Here is a 22,333-nt window from a genome sequence, read left to right as displayed (position 1 = left end):
TGGTGCACGGGTCGCTGGCGATATGTATAGCTTTAAAAAAGTTTTGAACTAAACCAACTAAAGCTGTGAGCGTCGCTTTGCATAATTTGCGTGATGGACTTGCTAAGGTAGTGTATAACAACACGGCTTTATGATTCAGAGTGTAGTTTGTGACGATGGTGCTGGATAAGCCTAACAAATGCTCGCGGCACGAACGTATCAGCAACTTGTGTTCGTTCTCCGTGTCCGTTCGATCAGTAGTGTGGGGCGTTGACTATACATAATACAGTCGCATGGTATTTGATTTAGTTGCAAATTAAACGGCTGTTACGAAGAATTTTGCTCCTAGGGACCATCCGTTATAGATCTGGTAAGGTTTCGAGCTTGCCGTAATTGTTGAAGCATATTGCATTCAGGGAAAAATATGTTATTTTGATAGCATGGGCATGGCAGTGCTCGTATATGATACTTCGACATCACAGCGCGAAGTCGTACTAATTCGCGCAACGTTCTTTGTCTTGTGCATTGACAATGTCTACTTCCTCTGACTGTTGTAGGCCGCTGTCATCGTGCTCACGTTTATGGTGGTTGCTGAAAACCGCGTGGGTGTGTTTTGCTTGCGAATCGGCATATTGGGATTGGTGTCGTATTGCTTGTTGTTTCCTGCATTCACTTCAGATGGCTGCAGCTGTTAGTGCAGCGTGTGTTGGGAGCTGCGGTTTATCGGTTTATCGGTTTATCGTCGTTATCTTGTTCTCTATGCAGCCATGGAAACGATCGTCTCGAGAAGTCTGCTGAGTGATGTTTAGTGCTGCTGCAACGTTACCTCACTCGTACTAATGGCAAACCTAAGACGACACTTCAATTTCGGTTCTCACAAGAGTGGATCTGTCAACACGTTTGGGCTGTCACATGGCAATCAGTCAAACTCTGAAGGCATCGCATTTCCCGACCATGCATTTAGCAGGTCGGCGTTTATGAATGAAGTCTGCAGTTTCCTCGACCACTGTTCGGCGTATATACAGGTAAGGTGAGCACAAAGCTATGTATGTCAGAAAGAATTATATAATGTAGAAGTACTGTCACTTTCACGCTAGCTACCGTACTTTCGTGATAGAACTGAACACATTGCAAACGCTGTAGTGATGCAGCGAAGCGTGCTTGTTTTAATCCGTATTGAGTGACAAGTATCACGCTGCACTGACCACTGCCGACTTCGACATTAATCTTGTGCCCTGTTCACTGTATCGAGCCGTCCGCACTGTCAAGCTCTTGTATGCGTGGGCACGATCGATCGATAAGTGTGACCTACAGCTTGTTCTTGTTTCAGTCGGGATTAGTCGGTTAAATAGGAGCATTTTGGAAAAAAAAGTTCGCAGTGCACATGGGAACACATCAGAAATTCCTTTTCCATAGTCATTGCTGTTGACTGAACAATATTGCTTCAGCAGAAATAAATGCATTGTTTTCAGCTTGTCCCAGTGAATTTCTTTAAAGACGAACAAATCAGGGATAAGCTGAACACTTCTTTGGACTTTTGTAGTTACATGTTCACTATGCTTAATTCTGTTAAAGTGAACTTATGGCTATAAGATTTCCAAACACCATACATGTTCCCATTCAAAAGATGTAACTATCATTTTTGGAGCTCGATTTTCCAGAAAAAGGTTTCAAAGTGTGTTGACGATTGGGAAAAAAGGATTGCATGAGATTTTCAGCTATGTGCATGCAGTAGTCATGTTCACCATTGAAATTTTTTTGTAAGAAAGTTTTATAGACTTCAAACATTGGGTTAGGATAAAACTTGCAGCTGGTGCTCATTTTTTGTGTATAAAACTGTCATGAAAGTATGCATTAGTTATGTGCGCATAAAATTTTCAGTTCCATGAAACTTGTATAGTTAGCATGTTGCAGATGAAGTTAATTTGATTTGACCAAACCCTAACTAATTACTCTGCATACAAAATTCACTATTGTTTTGGCCATTAGACATGTTGTACTTTACAGTAAATATTGACCCTTTACCTCCTGTAGACGAGCTCAGCACGTCCACACACCTTGTACACGCTCTACCGTGGACGAGCTGGGCTTGTCAACAGCTAAAGGTCCCAATTTCTCATCCAAAGACGATTTGAGCAAGCCCATGCATCTAGTTCTCTTTTTCATGCACAAATATTGAACTTTGCTGACAAGTAAAATGGCAGTGACATTGTGTGTTTAGGCCAACTTACTTGTCTACTTAATTATTTGTGTGTGTGTTCTGCAGTAAAAAATATTGTTTTGAATGCATTTCTTGTGTTTATTTATAGTGCCGATTGCATAGAGCATTAAAAAAATCGGTAATTCGGAAGTGTCCTTTTAAAAAATAATTTGGGAAATAAAGGGTTAACTGGTGCATAATTAGGGCTCGTGTTTATGAGGATTATGTTAATGGACTGTAATCAGGGAGGAATCGGGAGTTTTCTAAAATATGTTGGCTTCTTCCTTTTGCCTCTTGTTTTCTTTCAGATGCAACTTTCTTTTTCACCCTCCCTCGAAAAATAATATACATCTTAATAATAAAAATTTATTCTGCAGTTTTATGTGCTAAAACCACAATCTGATTATGAGGCATGCTGTAGGGGAAGGACTCCAGATTACTTTTGACCAAAATGCATGGTAAGACCCCATTGGAATGTGGCTGTCACTGCCGGCATTGAAAACACCTCATGCTCAGAAGCGCAGTACCATAGCGGGTTGTTCTTCCAAATATGTGTGAAGGGCTGCACTGAGAAACCATCTTCCAATTCATGTGTTGTTGTTTTTTAATTATTTTTTATGTATTACCATTTTTCACTGACATAAATATGGAAAAGACTGATAATAAATTAATAGGATGATGGTTCCTTCTCAAATAACTTGGAATATAGAAGTTACTACTGCTGTGAAGCCAGTATACATCAATGAATCTTATTTTCATTATGAGCCCTTTACTCTTCTTTTTCCAGTTTTTATTGTCTCTCCCCGCTCTCTAATAAGCTGATCATTCAGTGAAAGCACTGAAAGTGGAATGAGAATGGAAGCACTGGAAGAGTGGGATGTTCATACATTCACTCCTATGCGCTGGTGTGAAGCTATTGCACACAGCATGATGAGAGGTGCAAAACAATTCATGTGGGGTCTTCTTCCAGTGGCTTCTCTTTCAGCGCAAGATGCATCGCAAATGCGGGGACAGAGTTGGCATCGTTTTCAAAATACAGTGGGCCCTGGTGACAGCTTGGAAGACACTGGTATCTTCAATCTTCATTTGTACTTCCGAGACATGAAAGTTGCCTGTTGTGCAGAGTTCCTTAGTGCACAGTGTTGTAGATGACCGTCGCACAGGGCAGAATGCTTTTCGGATATTGATCACATTGGACAGCTTGACTGGTTTCCATTCACGTGAAATGTTGTGCACATTTGATTACTACGAAAGAATTGAAACACATCCTGGAGCTCTGTTAATTGATTTGATAATGCCTGGAAGCAGCTCATTCTTGACTGGTAGTCTGTGTTGGCTTCTCTGGCTTCATTTATTTTGTACTGCAAGTTTCGTCATCACTAACTGCTGCTGACACATCAGTGTCTTGGTCTCAGTAGCTGGACGGCGTTTGCTAGACATTATAAAATCTTTCTTTATCATTGTTTGCTTAGATGCAAATTCTTCGCTGTACTCTCAGCACCTTCATTCACCTCAACAAAGAGGCACATTGATCAATACTTTTATCCTCCCACACATTCAAATCCTTTTGTCATGCAGTGCCTGTGTGAAGTTCTCAACAATGTCTTGAAACAGTTGCATCTCCATTGCCTGCGACATCTGCAGCTCTCACATCCACTCTTGCATCCAAAATTGCAGTGGAGCCAAGTATCCATCAACAGACCTTTATTTTCTTACCCCTTCATCTTTTTCTGCTTTGATGTCGAATGGCGTGCTTGTCTGTTGTCTCCTTTCTCATAGTATTCACTTGTACGTAGTATTTTGTACTGTTGTATATGGAGAATACAATATTTGAGCAAAACAATTCAAAGTTACTATTGCTGCCATGTCATGGTTTTCTACCATATCACTTACTAAACCTTTATTCAGGAAACTTTAACCTGCTGTGGTGGCTTAGTGGACATAATGTTGCACTGCTAAGCACAAGGTCCTGGCCGCGGGGGCCGCATTTTGATAGCGGAAAAATGCAAAAACGCTCGTGGTACCATGCATTGGGTGCATGTTAAAAAACCTCAAGTGGTCAAAATTAACCTGGAGTTCCCCACTACGGTGTGCCTCATAATCATGTGGTTTTAGTACCTAAAACCTTAGAATTAAATTTTTCTTAAGCTAACTCAAAGAGCTCATCAATAGTTTTCTGCAGCCTGTATGTAGCTCACTGGCTGTGCTCTTGTGCTGCTGATCACAATGTTGCAGGTTTGATCCTGACCATGGCGGCCACTTTTCAATGAGGGCAGAATGCAAAAACGCTTGTGTGTGTCCGCTTTGGGTGCACGTTAAAGAACCCCCAGCAGTTCAAAACAATCGGAGCCTTCCACTAGAGCTCTGTACGGGCCGTTTTTTCAGGCCTGGGTCCGGCCCAAGCCCGAAAGTGTCATACGTTGGCCCGCCCGAGCCTGGCCCAGTTATTTCAAACCTGGTCCATACCTGGTCTGGGCCCGAAAGATTCAGGCCCAGCCTGGTTCAGTTAGACTCATTAGCCGTTGAGCCTACAGGAAGCTAGGTTGAGTTCTCACTTATAGTGAAAATACTGTCATGTGATCAAAGGGCACCGGGCGGTCTTTAAGCTGCATCAAAGTAGCTTTTCTTCCTACGGGACTCTTCCTGGCTATTCTGATACTTTTAAGAGGCATAAAGATTTCATTACTAGCCAAACCCGCTCAAATTATTCTATATGAAACACACATATACAGTGGACAGTGAAGAAAATAAGGAGATCAGGACTAGAAACTGCCACCAAAAGTGGCACAACTCCTGCTTACACTTTACGAAGGATCTTGTATTAAATGAAGGTTATTAAGGTGAATGTTATTTTCAAGAGGCAGATTTCAGTGCATCAAGTTTTCCGTTAAGGTTGTTGCTAATACTGAATAAAGTGAATCCTTTGATCACCATGCTTGTGCTTTAATGTGTGATATGAACGACCTTACTAGACTTTCCAACTAGCTCCACGGCACTATATAGCAAAGGCAGAGTTGAACACTGTACCCATCGCTAGCCATTTCATCTTACTTTAGAATCTCATTTAATCATTGGGATGTACAGTTATGGAACTCAAGCCAATAAATGTGGCTCGAATGTAAATTTAAATATGCTGGTCTATTTGCATTCAGAAATACTATAATACATTGCCGCTAGAAGTTTTTTTCATTAAACAGAAATTGGTGATCTGCATGAGTAACGCTCATGTGCAATCATATTATGACATGGAACATGCGATTTTTATTGCATTATTTGACTTCGTTATATTGGGGTCACTATTCACTGCGTGCTTCGAAGAAGTATTCAAGCTATTAAACTGGGAAGGCTTAGGAGTAAAGATTGACGGCGAATATCTCAGCAACCTTTGGTTTGCCAATGACATTGTTCTATTCAGCAACAATGCAGACGAGCTACAACAAATGATTGGGGACCTTAAAGGATAGAGTGTAAGAGTGGGATTGAAGATTAATATGCAGAAGACAAAGATAATAAATGGCCGGGCAAAGGAACAAGAGTTCAGGATCACCAGTCAACCCCTAGAGTCTGTGAAGGAGTACGTTTACCTAGGTCAATTAATCACAGGGAACCCTGATCATGAGAAGGAAATTCATTGAAAAATAAAAATGGGTTGGATCGCATATGGCAGACATTGCCAGCTCCTGACTGGAAGCTTACCATTATCATTGAAAAGAAAGGTGTACGATCAGTGCATTTTACCAGTGCCGACATATGGGGCAGAGACCTGGAGACTGACAAGGAAGTTTGAGAACAAGTTAAGGATCGCGCAGAGTGATGGAACAAAGATTTCTAGGCATAACGTTAAGAGACAGAAAGAGAGCGGTTTGGATCAGAGAGCAAATGGGTATAGACAATATTCTAATTGACACCAAGAGAAAAAAATGGAGCTGGGCAGGTAATGTAATGCACAGGTTAAATAACCGTTGTACCATTAGGGTTACAGAATTTGTACCAAGAGAAGGGAAACGCAATACAGGACGACAGAAGACCAGGTAAAGCGATGAAATTAGGAAAATCACGGGTGCTAGTTCGAATCAGTTGGTGGCAGGATAGGGGTAATTGGAGATGGTAGGGACAAGCCTTCGCCCTGCAGTGGACATAAAACAGGCTGCTGCTGATGATGATATTGGGGTCAATTTTTCATTTGACAATTTAGGCATCCTTATTTCGCAACATGAGCTAAGTTGTACTCTGTCTACTGTTCTTATTGCTTAGGGTGTTAAGCACAGTGTATGTACAGCGTAGGAAACATTTTTTTTTCCGTCAGATTGGGATTTGATATGACCTTTTTCACGTTATTTCACGGGAAACCCACCGAGTGCTAGAAAAACGTATACAAGGATGTGACCACGTGGGTTTAGTCACCTAACATAACATTTAAAAAGAAAGAACTGCGAGAGTAAAATTTTCTGTGTTGTTTTTTCTTTTTGACATCCCTCTCACCAGTGTTGCCAAATTCTGCAGCATTCACGTAGGCTTAAAGTATTTATCTAAGAACAATGGACTCTTGAAAGTCTAAATTTAATTAGTTGGACTAATTGTGCAATAAGTTACTGCCGAATATTCAACTCTCTTGAACAAATAGGCAAGAAAAATAATGGAAACCAGTAGCAAAGTGACTTTCACTATCCCTAAACACACAAATTAATTTGTTGATGAATATTCCAGAATTTATTTGGTACTAATTTATTTCAATCCTCTAAGAACTAATTTAAAATTTATTTCATTTTTGTTTTTCGATTAAAATGATCACCCATAGGCTAGTACCAAGCGGCATATCAATGACTCCTGCCAAAAATCTATATATTTTTGTGTGGCAACAAAATATTGTAAACAGCTCTGCTTTTAGACAAGTCTTCTGTTCTTGAAAAAATGTAACTAGCTGTACTGAAACTACTGTCAACAATTCCTCTTGTGGCTGCAATACAAATTATGCTTTTTACAGCTGAAAACAGTCTAGTAATTTTTTTTCCAGCGAGTCTCCCCTCATTAAGATAGCTTCCGATCTTCAACACCATTGCAATGCAAATATTTTTCTAACTCTTGGTCATTTTGATCCAACTCTGTGATATCTTGCCACTTTTGGAATTCAGCCTTTGCTGCCACTCCCAACCGCCCTAATGCGCTTGAACATTTTTACCGGTGGGGCGCTGTCAAACTCAGCACTACCTCCATTCGAGCTGTGGGTCATCCATCTCTCGCCTGAGCACGATCACTTCTAGGAATCCGAGGTCTTAATAATCTGGGCACAATGTTGACCAAAGTTTTTTTATTGGCAAATCAGCTCTAGGTGGAATCCTGCGAGGTGTAGGAAGGTTCTTGACAGGGATAATTGTCATCGACCCAAATATAGCACAATGCTACATATGAAACCCGTATGGGTTTCTCTGAAAGCAAGCTTTGCAGTTGAGGAAGGATTTGTCCTGCTTCGGGATTTGAACCCATTACCAACGCCTTTCCGAGCCGCCCACTCTCCCATCTGAGCTAACCAGGAGGCCAGCCGATCACATCGCAAGGGCAAATCATTCTACAACTCAAAGCAATGGGACACTGAACATGGCAAATCAGTTCTCCAGAATCCTGCGATGTGGAGGAAGGTTCATGAATAGAAGAATTTTCATTCACTTGAAAGTAGTATGAAGCTCGAAAGGGTTTGAGTTTCTCTTAAAGAAAGCTTCACAGTTGAGGAAAAATTCATCCTGGTCTGAAATTCATTGCTAATAGCATGCCCGGGCCTAAGCTGGGCTTTCCCCTGTAGCTTAGCATTAACGAAGTACATACAGTGTGGCAGTGAAGGTATGTCATTTGCAAAATTTGTGTGCTTCTAAGAGAGGTTAAAGAACATTCCTAGTCGAGATATTATTTGGAGTTTTGAACACTTTCTCTGTGTAGTTCTGCCAGCTGATTGTTTTTCTACGAGGGTTTTTCAAGGAAAAATGGAATTAAATCTAAATTTTCCAAACCTAGCTTGACTTGTGAGAGTAAGAGTCACTTGGGCAGTTAACTCCAGCATGCTGTCTTACATGTACATTTGTGCTCAATGTGCATTTTTTCTTCTGTTTTAAGGTAATTTTCCTTAGTTTTTAGGGTTATATATGTAGAAATTGATGGTCAGAATGAGGAATTTTATTATTTGTTTTATGACACCGGTATTTGGTGCACATCTGAGGTATTAACGAAAATCAACCACGAAGGCCCTGCTTTGCCATACTACAGACAATAGAAGTAACGTAGCTGCCTTGTTTTAACCATCGGTTACTGCAAGGGGGGCAGACAAAAGCAGGTAAATGTTTCTTCTTTTACAACCAGGCACGTAACAGTGCCAAGTGTCATATTGAACGATCCAGACCATAAAATGCTATCTTTCAGTGCAATTTGAGCAAGAACAAAACAATGGTAAAAGAGAAATGATTATTCTATGATATTAAGAGGAAAATGCACATCCCTGTACAAAACCTAGTGGCATGAGACTGACACGTGCATAAAATGACATAAGGTGCTCATCACTCGCGCTTTATCACTTCTTCTACTGGTTATGCTACACGTCATCGACACTCACAGACAATAACGCCGTTAACTACTAAAAAGAATTGCTTCAAATTTTCCTCTTTTCTTAGAACTATTGTTGAATGGAATAATCTTACTGATGACATTTTAACTCAATGCTCGCCGCCTTTATTTGAGTCGGATCTATGTTTATGTAGCAAGTGATTTACTGTGTGTGGTTCAGTTACTGCTTGCCTTTGCACGTAGCTAAGTCACCTATGTTATGTACCGCTGTATTTTGTACTTAGATTTTTCAATTTCACTTTGTATCCACCCTGCTAAGATCCTGGAAACAGGACCGCATTATCAATAAATAAATAAAATAAAAGATGCGAGATGCTACTAGTAGGCCGTCAAGAAAAAAATAATACATGGAATATTGCACTCATAGATAATTTGCAAACCCCCGTACAACTCCTGCAAGAAAGTTCTTAGGTATCTAAACAAAAAATAACTGCAATCTTGTGTGCTCCTTCATGAAAATTATACTTTGCTTAACTGACGAAATAACACGACAACTCATGTAGAACCGATTGTCTGACACTGTGCTTCCACTCTTTCGAGGTAAGTGACAAGACACAAAACGTTTGTAGGGTCCTCTCCTTGTTCATTTTAAGTAGAGCTTTCTTTCACAAGTTTCCAATAAAACGCATTGAGCTTGATCTTGACACTGTGTTAACCACACAGGAGGTACTTCACTCTCTGGCTTTTCTCCATTGGATCCCCTTAAACATGACGGATTTGTGCAAGGCTGCCGCTAAAAGGCAGCAGGTAAAGTTTATAGCCAGCTGACATCGTAAACCTGCACTAGGAGTATGTTATCAGAACTTCAGAGAAGTCATTCGGAATGCATAACAACAAATGTTTTATTTGCTAGTTGGGCTAATATATAATGCCATAGCACCAAAAAGCATTAAAGTCACATAAGTCATCATTAAGTCACTGCTACCTGTTCTTGCTATCGTTGATTTTCGTAGTGTTGAGCTCTGCGTGAAACATATCTTAGAGACAGGCTTTTGGTTGCAGATATGGTTTACAAAACCAGTGTTTGTAAACCACATTTACAAAATGCCTTCATGATGCAGAAATTGGGAAAATATCAATGTTTATTGTGGAAATGAAGGCCCTGTTTTAATATGCTTAGAGCTGAAGAATATATAAACCATGTTTCTCATTAGTTAGTTATACCATAGTGTGATCCGCAACCATGAAGAGCCATCTTCACAGAGACATCTGCATGGCTTTGTGGCATCACAGGACAGCAGAGCCACCTGCCGCGGTTGCTCAGTGGCTATGGTGTTATGCTGCGGAGCATGAGGTCGCGGGATCGAATCCCGGCCACGGCGACCGCATTTTGATGGGGGCGAAATACGAAAACACCTGTGTACTTTGATTTAGGTGCATGTTAAAGAACCCCAGGGGGTCGAAATTTCCGGAGTCCTCCACTACGGTGTGCCTCATAATCAGAAAGTGGTTTTGGCACGTAAAACCCCTTAATTTAATTAATTCAGGACAGCAGAGCCAGACAGACCTTGGTGTGCACAGTTGACTCGACACGGTGCCCCGTAGCAGCCGAGTTGAAGGAGGACTCGTGCATGCACAAATGGCACCTTGCGTTAATGGATCATGGTATTCTATGACTATTATCTACAGAAACAGGGTTAGAGAATGTCAAGGCAAGGGACAACCTTAAAGAGAAACTAAAATCTGTTTAGACTGATAAAGTATTTTTTGAAAATTGTTATCATTAAGAAGTCTTTATTGAGAACTATTCTTGTTAATTTCTAGATAATAGGATGATTATTAGATGAGAAAATGACGGCCAGTGTTTGAATTTATGCCATAACTCCAGCGTAGGTACATCAGCGTGACATCGTGAATTTCAAAGTATTTTTTCGTATTTGGCCTGCATTGGCTTCTTAGAACACCGTGTAGATAATTTTTGCCAATAAAGAACTAACTAGGCCCTGGCAGATGCGGTCAAAAGCTACTTGTCAATCATTTTTGAGTGTTTTATGGATTACCAAGCCTACTGTCATGGTAGGAGTGGCTTTTTTGGTGTTGCAGAGGGGTAATTCAGTAGAAGTGGGCAAATATAAACTTTCTCGAATGCAAATAGTAAGTATCGAATAGTTACACGCAGATGCATGTATATCTACACCAGAAATATTTGTATCAGTATACTTGGGTACCATGCTTGTACTGACTAGTTAAAAAAAAAAAAAGAAAGGCAGCTAGCTATCAGGAAAAATTAGGATTAGTTTTAAACACTAGATAACAAGCTTTCCAAAAATGAATGGCTGGTGTAAGACTAGCTTTGCAAATATGCTAAATAAATGGTTGCTGAAGAAAGATCAGAAGTTGTGAAAAAAAAAGTAAAATTTTACTTCTGATAATTTGCGATACTTTGTTTAGTAGACAGAGAACAGTGACCAGACTAACAGTTGTTTGTTGCAAAATATTTGGTTAGTTTCAAAATACAGGTGAAATTATTTTTAAAGGAGTACTGGTAATATGTTATGCTCCACTTGCTTTATAGGGTAGCTGTCAAGCCAGTAAACACATTCTAAAGCCTCAATTCTTTTATTGTTAAAAAAAAAAAAAAAATATTGTCGCGAGCTCTCGCAACATGTATAAACAGCGCGAATGACAATGGAGACAGAGAGTAGAAAAGGAAGACGGTTGGCTGGTTGCTTCTGTACCGGTCTTGTAAAACGTCGAATGTCCCAATTGATATGCCTTGTATTTTTAAGTAAAAGTTTCGTGTGTAATATTTGGTGGAGGTGCGGGGTACCTCCCACGACCTACAATAGAGCCATCAGTACAAGACTCTTGTAGAAGTCGCCCCCTTGCCAGACTTTTACCATCGCCCACGATCATGGTTAAAGAGGAGGATGCTCCCAGTGCTGCATTGGCAGGATCAGCCCCATTTCAGCACTACCGAGAGCTTCACATGTTCTCCGCAAATGCAGGAGATGTTCATGAGTGACTGACCCATTATGAACAGGTAAGCCAGTACAACCACTGGAATGCTGCCTCCCAACTGAGGAACATTTTCATTTTGACCGACACAGTGATGGTTTGGTATGACGACCATGCAGATGTGCTATGTGGACATGCTTCGTTAAGGAGATCAAGAAGTGTTTCGGTGATTCAAATGCTAAGAAGAAACGAGCAGAATTAAAGTTAGCTCAGAGGGCTCAGGCCCCCCAGTGAGACTTGCACCAATTACATTGTTGAAGCTCTAAAACTGTGCAAGACTGTAAACCCTCGAATGTCAGAAGAGAATAAGGTTGGACACCCTATAAAGGGAATCGCAAAAGACATGTATAACTTACTCATTGGAAAAGACAATCTGAACACCATATCAGACATTGTACGGCAGTGGCGTGCCTTTGAAACACTGAAGAATCGTCGAATTGCACCGAAATTTGGACGGCTGTCTAACGTGACAACTGTGGCCAGTGTTGACACGAGTTCCCCTGCAGATTGATCTTCCACGATACGGAAGATTGTCCGTGAGGAGCTCCTTTGACACGAACAAGCACGTTATGCGGTGCTTCAGTACAGCTCCTGTGCTTTCCCAGGCGCTTTTCATGCACACCCCTCAAGTCCTTGGCAGCACTCGGTAAATGCTGCGGACTTTGGAAGCTATAAAGACGCCCGCATTATTACCTGGCCCAACCATCCTATAACAACCCTTTTGACCGATGTTTTGATTAGCACTCATGCAGTGTTTGTTCACGAAGACCAACCGCTGCCTATGACTTGCAAGGAGAGAATATTTGTTACTCTTAACGCACGGCCATGGCTGAAGATTGTTATCAGCATCCCGAAGTTCGCCTTCTGCCCATGTGCTACAGTTGTGGCACACCAGGTCACATAGCTAGGTACCGTAACCAAGGTCGACCATCAGGCTATGGGTAAACGAAGCAGTCTGCGTCGCACAGTGGTCGTATCTTGGACACTCAGCGGCCAGGGAACTCCGTTCTAGGAGGCCACTTCCAAGAAGAAAGGCCGTGTAACTCCACCCTAGAAAACTTATTTGGAGAAGAAAGAGCCGGTAACCGTTCACATGCTTCCAATTGTATGTGACACCACCACCAGCTTTCCAAGTGCACCGATCACCATCTCCCTGGCGGTGCATCGCGTCATCATCTCCACAGCGCCCCTTCATGTCACCCCCGCCAGAAAACTAGCCAGTGTGTCCGATGGAGGTGAAGTTGCTGGAAGATCTTTGCTGCCAACTGAGATACCTCCAACTATTTCTATGCTCAAGAATAGGGTTCATGTGCTTTTTGACGGTGTCTTTACCATGGCTTTAGTCGACACGCAGCTGTTTTCTTCATGAGTGTGGTGCTTTAAAAAAGTATTCGGGACGCTAGGTCATGTTTTGTTGAGACTAGTGCAGGTAAGTGGGAGTAGACGCAAGTATGAGCAAAAGTGAGTGCCAGTAATATGAATATAAGTGACTATGAACGCGAGTGAGTATTGGTGAGGATGAATGGTTGTTAATAGGAACCTGAGTGAGTGCTGTGTGTGAGTACACATGAGATGAGTGAGTACATAGCCTGCGAAAGTATAGGTGACTGAGTATGAGTGAGTATTGGCTTGGTTTGCCATTTATGGTTGCCATTCAGTCTGCTGAGGAGTACGAAAGCCAACAACCATTGTGGCAGCGGTGGTGCAGTGTAACTGGCTGCAAGATTGGTTTATTGTATGTTTTGCTGAGTGACAGCATGTGCAGCCTATTGCCCCATGAAAGGCGGCTGCAGAAGCTCAGCTTTACTTATGAGCCTGATATGAATCTTTCACAATGTTCCTATTTAACGAGAAGTTGCTGCCCTCTTTTTTGGTGCCTGGAAAGACTTGGGAAGAGTAGCAGCTTCCAGTATAGCATTGAAGACTAATGACACTTCAGCATGTCCTGAACAAGTTGGAGGGAGGCTCTCCTGGGGATGAATCTGATGCACCTGCTTAACATTGTTATCCTTGCACAGTTATTTTAATTCGGACACCCATTCTGTCCTGCTTTAAGTCTCCACCACCCCTTCGCTTTTTCTCATGGGGAGTGGGAGAGACCAGTCATTGCACCTAACCTTTAGTTTGCTGTCATGTCTCTTCTAAGAATTTGCATTTCTGTGTTTCATTTTTGGAATACTATGAAAAAATTTTCAAGGCAGCTTTCTGGAAGCTTGCTTTTCACTCTTTACCACAGTGGCTATTACATGCTGGTACACTGCACTGCAGTGCATTGAATTAAATCTGTTTCCAGGAGTTGCATTCTGGATCAGCAGATTTTAGGATTAATTTCCCTAACACAGCGCAAACAAGCAACGACACTGAAAAAAAAAAAATTAAAACTGACAATATGAGTAATTTTGATGATTTCATGCATCGTCTTTGTGTTGCAGCTGCATTGTTTGGGAAAAGAATCCGTACCAACTAGCTCAGTTCAGAGTACTTGTAAATTTGAGGAATTTTGCTATCGGAACTTGCCAGGTAATCAGCACAATTAAACATTATGAACAAATGTTGTAGGCGAATATACTTTCTGTGTATCATGCACTGCATTATTGTCAAGTAAGTAGTATTAGCAGCATAAATATCGGATGAGGGCCTACACTTTGCTTCCATGAGTCATCACACTGTATGCTACATCCATGCATGTGTTGAAAATGATGGTTTCATGATGTGGTGGCAACATCTCAACCCCACATTTGGTTCTAGTCATTCCATGTGACTTTAGCCACAGGGCATCAGAACAAGTACAAGTAGTACCAACTTCATTGCCAAGCTCATTGCCTTTTTTCTTCTTTTCTTGCAGGCACTGAACTCATTTTGTAGCTCCAGCAGTGTCTTGGCCAAGAGCCTGGTGCGCGTCTTTCACAATGTTCCTGTTTACCGAGAAGTTGCTGCCCTCTTTCTTGGTGCCTGGGAAGACTTGGGACGGGTGACAGCAGCTGCCAGTGCGGCAGTGAAGACAGAGACTCTGATGACACTTCAGGATGTCCTGAACAAACTGGAGGGAGAATCTCCTGGGGATGAATCTGCTGCACTTACAGAGAGCATTCAGGTCTTTTGCTGATTTCACTCAAAGTAGACATTACAGTCTCAGATCAAAAGAAATAACAATGCAATGTAATTACATGGCAGATGGAAAGCAAAGGTGCTGCAAACATTAGTTTAACCACCAATTGATTCATGAGCCCATCAAAAATAGATTTAGCTCAGCTTGTTGGGCAGTGTTGTAGTATGTGAAAACTAAGGTTGCCTTGAGTCATTCTGTCTGCAAGGAAAGCACTGCTTTTAAATATATCTTTAATTGGACTAAGGTTGCCTAGAGTCATTCTGTCTGCAAGGAAAGCACTGCTTTTAAATGTGTCTTTAATCGGACTAGTAGGTCACACTAGACAGCAACCTTTCATTCTTAGGACTTTTCCATGGCTGATTAAGTTTTTTGATACTGTGTAAATTTGTCACATTACATGTAGCTACAGATCACTGTAGGTTTAAAGACTCAGTTACTGCAGCCATGGGCTAGTGATTAGGATGCCTGGCTCAGCTGCAGGAGGTGCGGGGTTTGATCCCCATCGCCGGACACCCACCGGTTTATAAGGCTGGTAAAGCAGCCTCCTGGCCAGGTGTCCGGCTTTCCGGAGGTGTGCTGCTTGTGAGATGTTTGTAAGACAGCTATGCTTGCTGTGCAAGAATCAAGACAAACATCCTAGGTGGTACAAGCTTGTTCAGTTAAGGCCACCTTGTTTGTTTTTGTGTGTAATGTTAACATGAAGACCTCTTCACAGTGCTGGAGGCACTTGCTCTTTCGAATGTGGCAGTCACTTGCAGGAGTCTTGCACAGCTGATTTGGTCAATTTATTTCAGTCAGCAGATGCCTGCCACAGTTCAGTCATGCATAACTGCCAACTCTCCCAGTTTGTCTGGAAGACTCCTGAATTTTGACCAATCCTCCCACCAATCCTCCCAACTGTATGGACACGGCCATGAATCTCCTGAAAAACTGCTAAAACCCACTGGGGGGGAGGGAAAAAAAAAAAAACGCTGTCGTGCTGCACAGCCACATTGTAACTGCCATTATGCACTAGGTAGCTAGCCGAAATCAAATGTAAATCTAAGCTATTTGTGTGTAGGCAGTGTAAGCTTAACTTGGTTCGCTTCAGATGAGGAATGCGTTGAGTGTGCGTGAGGCAAGGGTCCAATAGGCATTGCATAATGATCAGTTTTATTAAGTCAGCTTCGCCGCAATACATCTTTGTTAGACAGTGAAGCATATTAAGATTGGTAAGGAGGTACTGTCACAGGACGTAGTACGTGTTCTTTAATTATACATCACAGTAGTGCAAATGCCAAGATGTGGAACATCAGTAGTGGCAGCCATACAGTAAAAAAATGAGCTAGATTTTTTCTTTTGTCCCTTTCTCTAGAAAAAGGCATATTCTGAAGTTTACTTATTATTTTTTTGTCATTGGGGATCAAAACATACTTTTTTTTTCTTCCAAAATTAACTTTCGGAATTTTATACCTATGCATAAAAGAATTGGGGTGGAAATAAAAGCAGAGTTTTAAAAGGTCACAGTTCTGCCCGAAAGGAGGCATAAGCATATGGTGACAGCAAAGTATTCAACTGCACTAAATAAGGTTTGTAGTTTTATCAGGCATATAAATTGATATAAACATTTGCTTAATAATTAAATTTAACAAGCGTGTGTTCACAAGCAGCCAGGCAAAAATGAACAGATCTCGCTCACTGACCATGAACACTTCGCAGTCACAATGCTGGAGTGATGAAGAGTGCCAGCAGCGAGAAGCAAATGCTTCATTCTGCCTCTCACTTCGTGCTGCCTCTCACTTCACTATGTCTTGGAAATTCGAGATTACATGGCTTGCACATGACCGTAGTGCTCATGAAGCCACCAGCCATTTCAGCTTGCCCTTAGCCTTTGCGCCCGCTGCAGATTTCCTCCAAGATATGGCGCATGGGCCATGTATGTGCTCAGCCGTGTGGATAGCTGTGCGTCGCCACAGTTTGGCTAGAGGAGGAGATTAGTGCTCACCTGCCTCCCATCTAGCTCGTGCTTGATTACATGACCTCCAAGATTGGGAGTGCAGGAAGACTGCACACATCAAGCTACCATCCTTCTCGGCTCACCCTTGCACGCTTTCCCTATCATCTGCAGCATATCGTGCGCTGGCTGCAATAGCTTCTTATTGCACTTGGACTTTGTACAGAACATCACAGCGACGGCAAAAATTTGCCTGGAGTGTCCTATAATTTGATAAAATGTGTTACTGAGAGGTAGTGGCTAAGAGCATCACAGTTTGGCAAGCACATTATTTCCCTGCATCCTGTAGCCAATGCAGGTGTCATTAGCAGTTCAGATTACAGTGGACCCTCTTTAAACAGAACCTCAAGGGACCAGGGAAGAAATTGGTCCCGTTTATCAGGAGTTCCATTTACTGAGAAACATTGCAGAGAGCATTGCATGAGTACGAAACCAACCAACCAATCATGAGGATGGTGTTCCGTTTAAGCAGCAGTTTAATATAAGTGATTTCTGTTTATCGAGATTCCACTGTATCGTAAAATATAAGTTAGGCAACAATGTCATTGCAAAAGGAGCTTCAGTTTTATATGTGATCATGCAATAACTTGGACAGGGTGGTTACCTTAAAAAATTAAATTATGGAGTTTAACGTGCCAAAACCACTTGCTGATTATGAGACACGCCGTAGTGGAGGACTCCGGAAATTTCGACCACCTGGGGTTCTTTAACGTGCACCTAAATCTAAGTACACGGGTGTTTTCGCATTTCGCCCCCATCGAAATGCGGCCGCCGTGGCCGGGATTCGATCCTGCGACTTCGTGCTCAGCAGTCCAACACCATAGCCACTGAGCAACCACGGCGGGTACAGGGTTACCTGTGGTTTCTTTGCATAATTTACAGACTATACTGTGTTTGACTCTTTCTGCCCAGCCATTCAACTTTGTTATCTGGGTTCAATGTTCTTGGCCAATTTCACGATTTCTGTGTGCTAACGGCAATTTAAACAAAATTTTGCATGCATCTCCGTAAATGCATACAAAGTTCAATTTTCTGGGTTTAATTTCAATTTCTAGCAGCTCTCATTAAGCACATTTAAAGAAAACTGTTAATCCTTGTTTAAAAATGGAGGTATTGATTATTTTTTTGAAATTATATAGGTTTACAACATGAATTTTTTAATACTGAATTGTATTCTTTGGCCTCCGCAGGGGCGTCTGCGTCAGCAAGCATTTGGTGTGTTGCGACACCACGTACCTGAGCAAATGAGGGTTAGACACTCCTGTGTGTAGCCGTGCATGGCATAGCCATGTCTGGGGAAAGGGGTATCCTGGGGGTTGAGCCGATGCCGGGTGTTCAGACCTTTAAGGTCCCCTTGTGGTGCAACACACCTTTTTGGCCTCTGCTTCACATAGACGGCACCTCCAGACTGACCCACCTGGAGGAACAGTCGCCTTTTACAGCCCTCCTCTCCAATCTTCATCTTCCTCTCTCGCCTTTTCATCCTTCCTGTCTTCTTCTCACTTCTTATCACTTCCAAATTTCCGGGTGGCAAGGGTTAATTGTGTGTAATTCCAGTCTTGGGTATATATATATTAGGTTATAGTGGTGATGCATATTTGGCAGTCTGCAGACGTTATTCCAACCTTGTTGGGCTCGGTGGTGGGTGGCTACCATCGTCGCCAAATTTTCCAGGGTTTACATGGCAAACGCTCCCCCCCCCATGCCCCCCTCCAAGATCGCCCTCAAAAACGAGGGCACACTGAAGTAACTTTACAGTTCTTTATGAAACATAATGAAGACACCTTCCCAGAGTACCATGTCCTTCGCAGGGAAGACAACACAACTGTAAAGAAACTGTCACCTTTCCTGGTATCTAAATGCCCAGCAAACATGATTGGACCTGGCTACAAAGCCTCAAAGATGGCAAGTGAAGACCTCCTCGAACTGTCAAAGGAAGGTCAAGTCGAAAAGCTTGCTGAACTCACCAGTATCGGTGACATTAATGTGACAGTCTCTCCACATCACTTGCACAGCACAAGCGGAGGAGTAATATCAGAAGACTTCCTGAACCAGAGTGATGAGGAGCTCCTTGAAGTATTTCGGAAGCAAAATGTAATTACGGTACAAAGAATCACACTATGAAGAAATGACCAACAGAGTCTCACGAAACATGTAATACTGACATTTGGTACAAGTACTGTGCCCAGTTCACTTGATGCAGGATATTTGAAAATCAACGTCGGACCATACATACCAAACCCGAGGCGATGCTTCAAGTGCCAGAGGTTCGGGCATGCATCACAATCATGCAGAGGAAAAGAAATGCGTGCGAAGTGTCGTGCCACTGGCCATCCATCTGAAAACTACAATGCCCCTGCACAATGTGTCAATTGCAAGGGCAATCATCCAGCTTACTCATGGAGCTTCCCTTGCTGGAAAAGAGAAAATTATTGCAATCACTGTAAAGGAAAAGATATCATTCTATGAAGCGAGGAAAAGGGTAGCATTTACCTCGAGTAAGCTATGCCAGTACAGCGCAACAGGGGGCAGTGCTACACCGGTTTCAGGAGTCTACAGGGTCCATGTCTGGTATTCCTGTAGAAGCTCCATCCGCCCCCCTGGTGGCTGCAGCCAGTGCTGATCGATCATCATCGAAGAAGGGACAGCAGACCATAGTGCCGCAGGGCCCAAAGTTGAACTGAACTCCACGCTCGAGACGCGCGTCTCGGCGATGCCTGCCTCTTGATCACCCAGCGCCTTGGAGAAGGCAATGGAGGTCGACCCGAAAACCCCGGCGTCATTGATGCTAAAAGATCCGCTCTCCCTGGAGCGTGTCAAGAAGGAGAAACTTCATGTAATGGCACTGAAAAAGGGACAGGCAACCTGAACGGTTACCACCCTTGATTAGAGTAGTAATCCTTTCTTTGCATGTTATTATCACTTTATAGCTCACACGCAGATAAGTTTTAATTGCTTTGCACTGGCTTTCATCATTCATTGGAATTGCAGAGGCCTGATTCGTAATCTAGGTGACATCAGAGATATCATAAATAAGTTCTCACCAGTGGCCTTCCGTCTTCAAAAAACAAACCTAGGGCCCAAGAACAGCCAAATTCTTAAAGGGAAACTCCAGCGATTTTTCTATGTCCACTGATTTCAATAAAATTTTGAATATACATTCTATTTTGCACTCTGATTATCTGTGCCAACCAATATAATGATATGGCTGTAAGTCATTTAGTTTTCCTGAAAATGAATTTTGAAGATTGGTTGCAGTCCTAACTCATGACTTTTTACTGGCCACCCTGTGTTTGTGACGTCTGAGACTACACCGCCACTGTTGCTGATATCATCACTGTCTAGTTAGGAAAATCTGTGAAAGCTCCCTGTGTCGTCAGGAGACATAATCAGCTTCGCTTCTTTGGCATTAGTGCCATGTGTACTGTGTGTTTAGCACGCGTTCTGCGTGTTTGCATTATGGTAGTGTAGGATCTGACGTCATCGACCCATCGTGACGTCACACAAAGTGGCTACCTGTTTCGGTATCTCGTTTATTGGCTATTTAAAATTGATGATGAGTTCCTAAGCATATTGAATCACCCTACCGGTGACAGGGCTGTCAATGCCATTTGAAGATGACAATATCCTAACATGGTTAAAAATATGGCAGAGTTGCCCTTTAAAGGTTTTACCGTGGTCCGAAGGGACCGCGAACACTCTAGCCTTTAGTCAGGAGGCGTCATCATAGCCGTTCAGGCCGGCACTCGTCCCCGAAATGTTCAGTTGAATACCGCTCTTGAGGCTTTTGCCGTCACCGTTCTATCGCATAAAACCATCACCATTTGTTCACTGTACATCCCACCCCATACTCATTTTACTACTGAACACCTGGAAAATCTAACGCACCAGTTGCTGCACACACCAGTTAAGCAACACACCAGTTGCTGATGCCTTTTGTTTTAGTAGGAGATTTTAATGCCCATTGTACCCTCTGGGACAGTGATAGAACAGACGAAAGAGGGCAAGTTATTGAAAATTTTATTTTGTCAACCAATATATGTCTTTTAAACTCGGGTTCGCCAGCGTAGTTTTCGCCAAGCTCACACAAATTAAGTTGTCTTGATTTAGCCTTTTGCTCACCATCTGTTTTTAGTGATTTTAAGGGGAGACGCTCCTTGAAAAATCATTTCTTTAATATTTGTACTAGAGATTCGCAAATCCACCCACTTATAGGGCATTTCAAGCAGATTTCAAATATGTCATTAGTTTCTGTGTAGCTGCTATAGTTATTTTGTTAAGTAGACAAAATAGTAGGCAAAATAGTGATTTTGTGGGCACTTCATTGTGTAATAAAGCTTATTTAGCTCTTTGTAGACCACAAAGTGCCGATGTCTATTCAGTGTGTACAATTACTGGAACTATGATAAAAAGAACAAAAAAAGGACACTTCAACAAACTTTTTCACAATCACATGAAAATAACTTTGTACACTTGCATTGTCTTATTTACATTGTACTTCATTGTCATATGCTAACGAAATTAGGCATACATACTCCTGAAGATATGTACAGTGCTAATATCTACTTGAAATATCTCGAAGCAGTAAGTTGCGAAAGTACGTGGTTATATTTCAGAGAATCGAGAAAAAAAAAGTTAGTTGAAATGTTTTAATTTTTTTGCATTGTTTCAGTAATTGTATACGCTGTTTGGCTAGATATTGGCACTTTATTATCTACAAAGAGCTAAACAAGCTATAGCGTGATGCTTTTTGTCAAAATTTATTACATAAAAAAGTGCCCACGAAGATGACTATATTTTGCCATTGTGCATCACATAAGTCTAAAGCTGTAATAGGTACACAAGTAATGCCATGTTTGAAATCTGCATAGAAAACTCCATACTTGACTGAATTTTGAAACCTCAAATACAAGTAATAGAAAAATAAGTTGTTTCGAGGAGCGTCTCCCCTTAAAAGTGGGAAGTCCTTGACACTTCATATGGAAGTGATCATTTGCCAGCAATCATCAAACTATCATCCACATTTCCTACCATAAACTCTAAGACACGTGACTGGAAGTTACAGCATGCGGACTGACCTTTATTTATGGAGAACACAAAACTCGAAGGTGTCCTTCCAGTAGAGCTCAACATAGATGAAATAAATGAAAAACTCACAGTAGTCCTAATAGCAGCAGCAGAAAAGGCAATACCCTAGTCATCGAACATTGTGCGAAAAAAGCTAAACCCCTGGTGGACACCGGAGTGTACACAAGCAAAGAAACAACAAAATAAGGCTTGTGGTATGCTGAGAAAGTAGCCCACTTATAGTAACCTTATAAACTTCAAACAGGCTAAAGCGAAAGCGCAATATGTCCAGAAGCATGCAGAAAAGTCTCCATGGCAAGAATATCATCCATTCAGTCACATCCGAAAAGTTGTGGGATCAACTCGGGAATTCAGGGGAGATTATTCATCACATACAGTACCTTTACTCACAGCTCCA

General features: G+C 41.9%; 1 protein-coding gene across 4 annotated transcripts in view; it reads left to right on the top strand.

The window, feature by feature from the left end:
• Positions 1-5: 5 nt before the first annotated feature.
• Positions 6-22,333, top strand: part of LOC126546034 (uncharacterized) — a 102,832-nt gene continuing 80,504 nt past the window's right edge. For 3 of the 4 annotated variants that reach the window (XM_055061648.2, XM_055061647.2, XM_050194096.3), the window contains exons 1-3: positions 146-349; positions 745-1,004; positions 14,592-14,840. In XM_055061648.2, coding sequence (XP_054917623.2) covers positions 819-1,004; positions 14,592-14,840 — 435 coding nt within the window. In that variant the 5' untranslated portion in view covers positions 146-349; positions 745-818. Of the gene's footprint in view, positions 108-145; positions 350-744; positions 1,005-14,591; positions 14,841-22,333 lie in introns of those variants that run through there. The other variant, XM_050194097.3, reaches the window with a different exon arrangement.

Source organism: Dermacentor andersoni, chromosome 1, assembly GCF_023375885.2.
Source record: "Dermacentor andersoni chromosome 1, qqDerAnde1_hic_scaffold, whole genome shotgun sequence".
Lineage (NCBI taxonomy): Eukaryota > Metazoa > Arthropoda > Arachnida > Ixodida > Ixodidae > Dermacentor > Dermacentor andersoni.
Note: the sequence above shows the minus strand (reverse complement) of the source record. Positions and strands in the feature narration are given on the sequence as shown.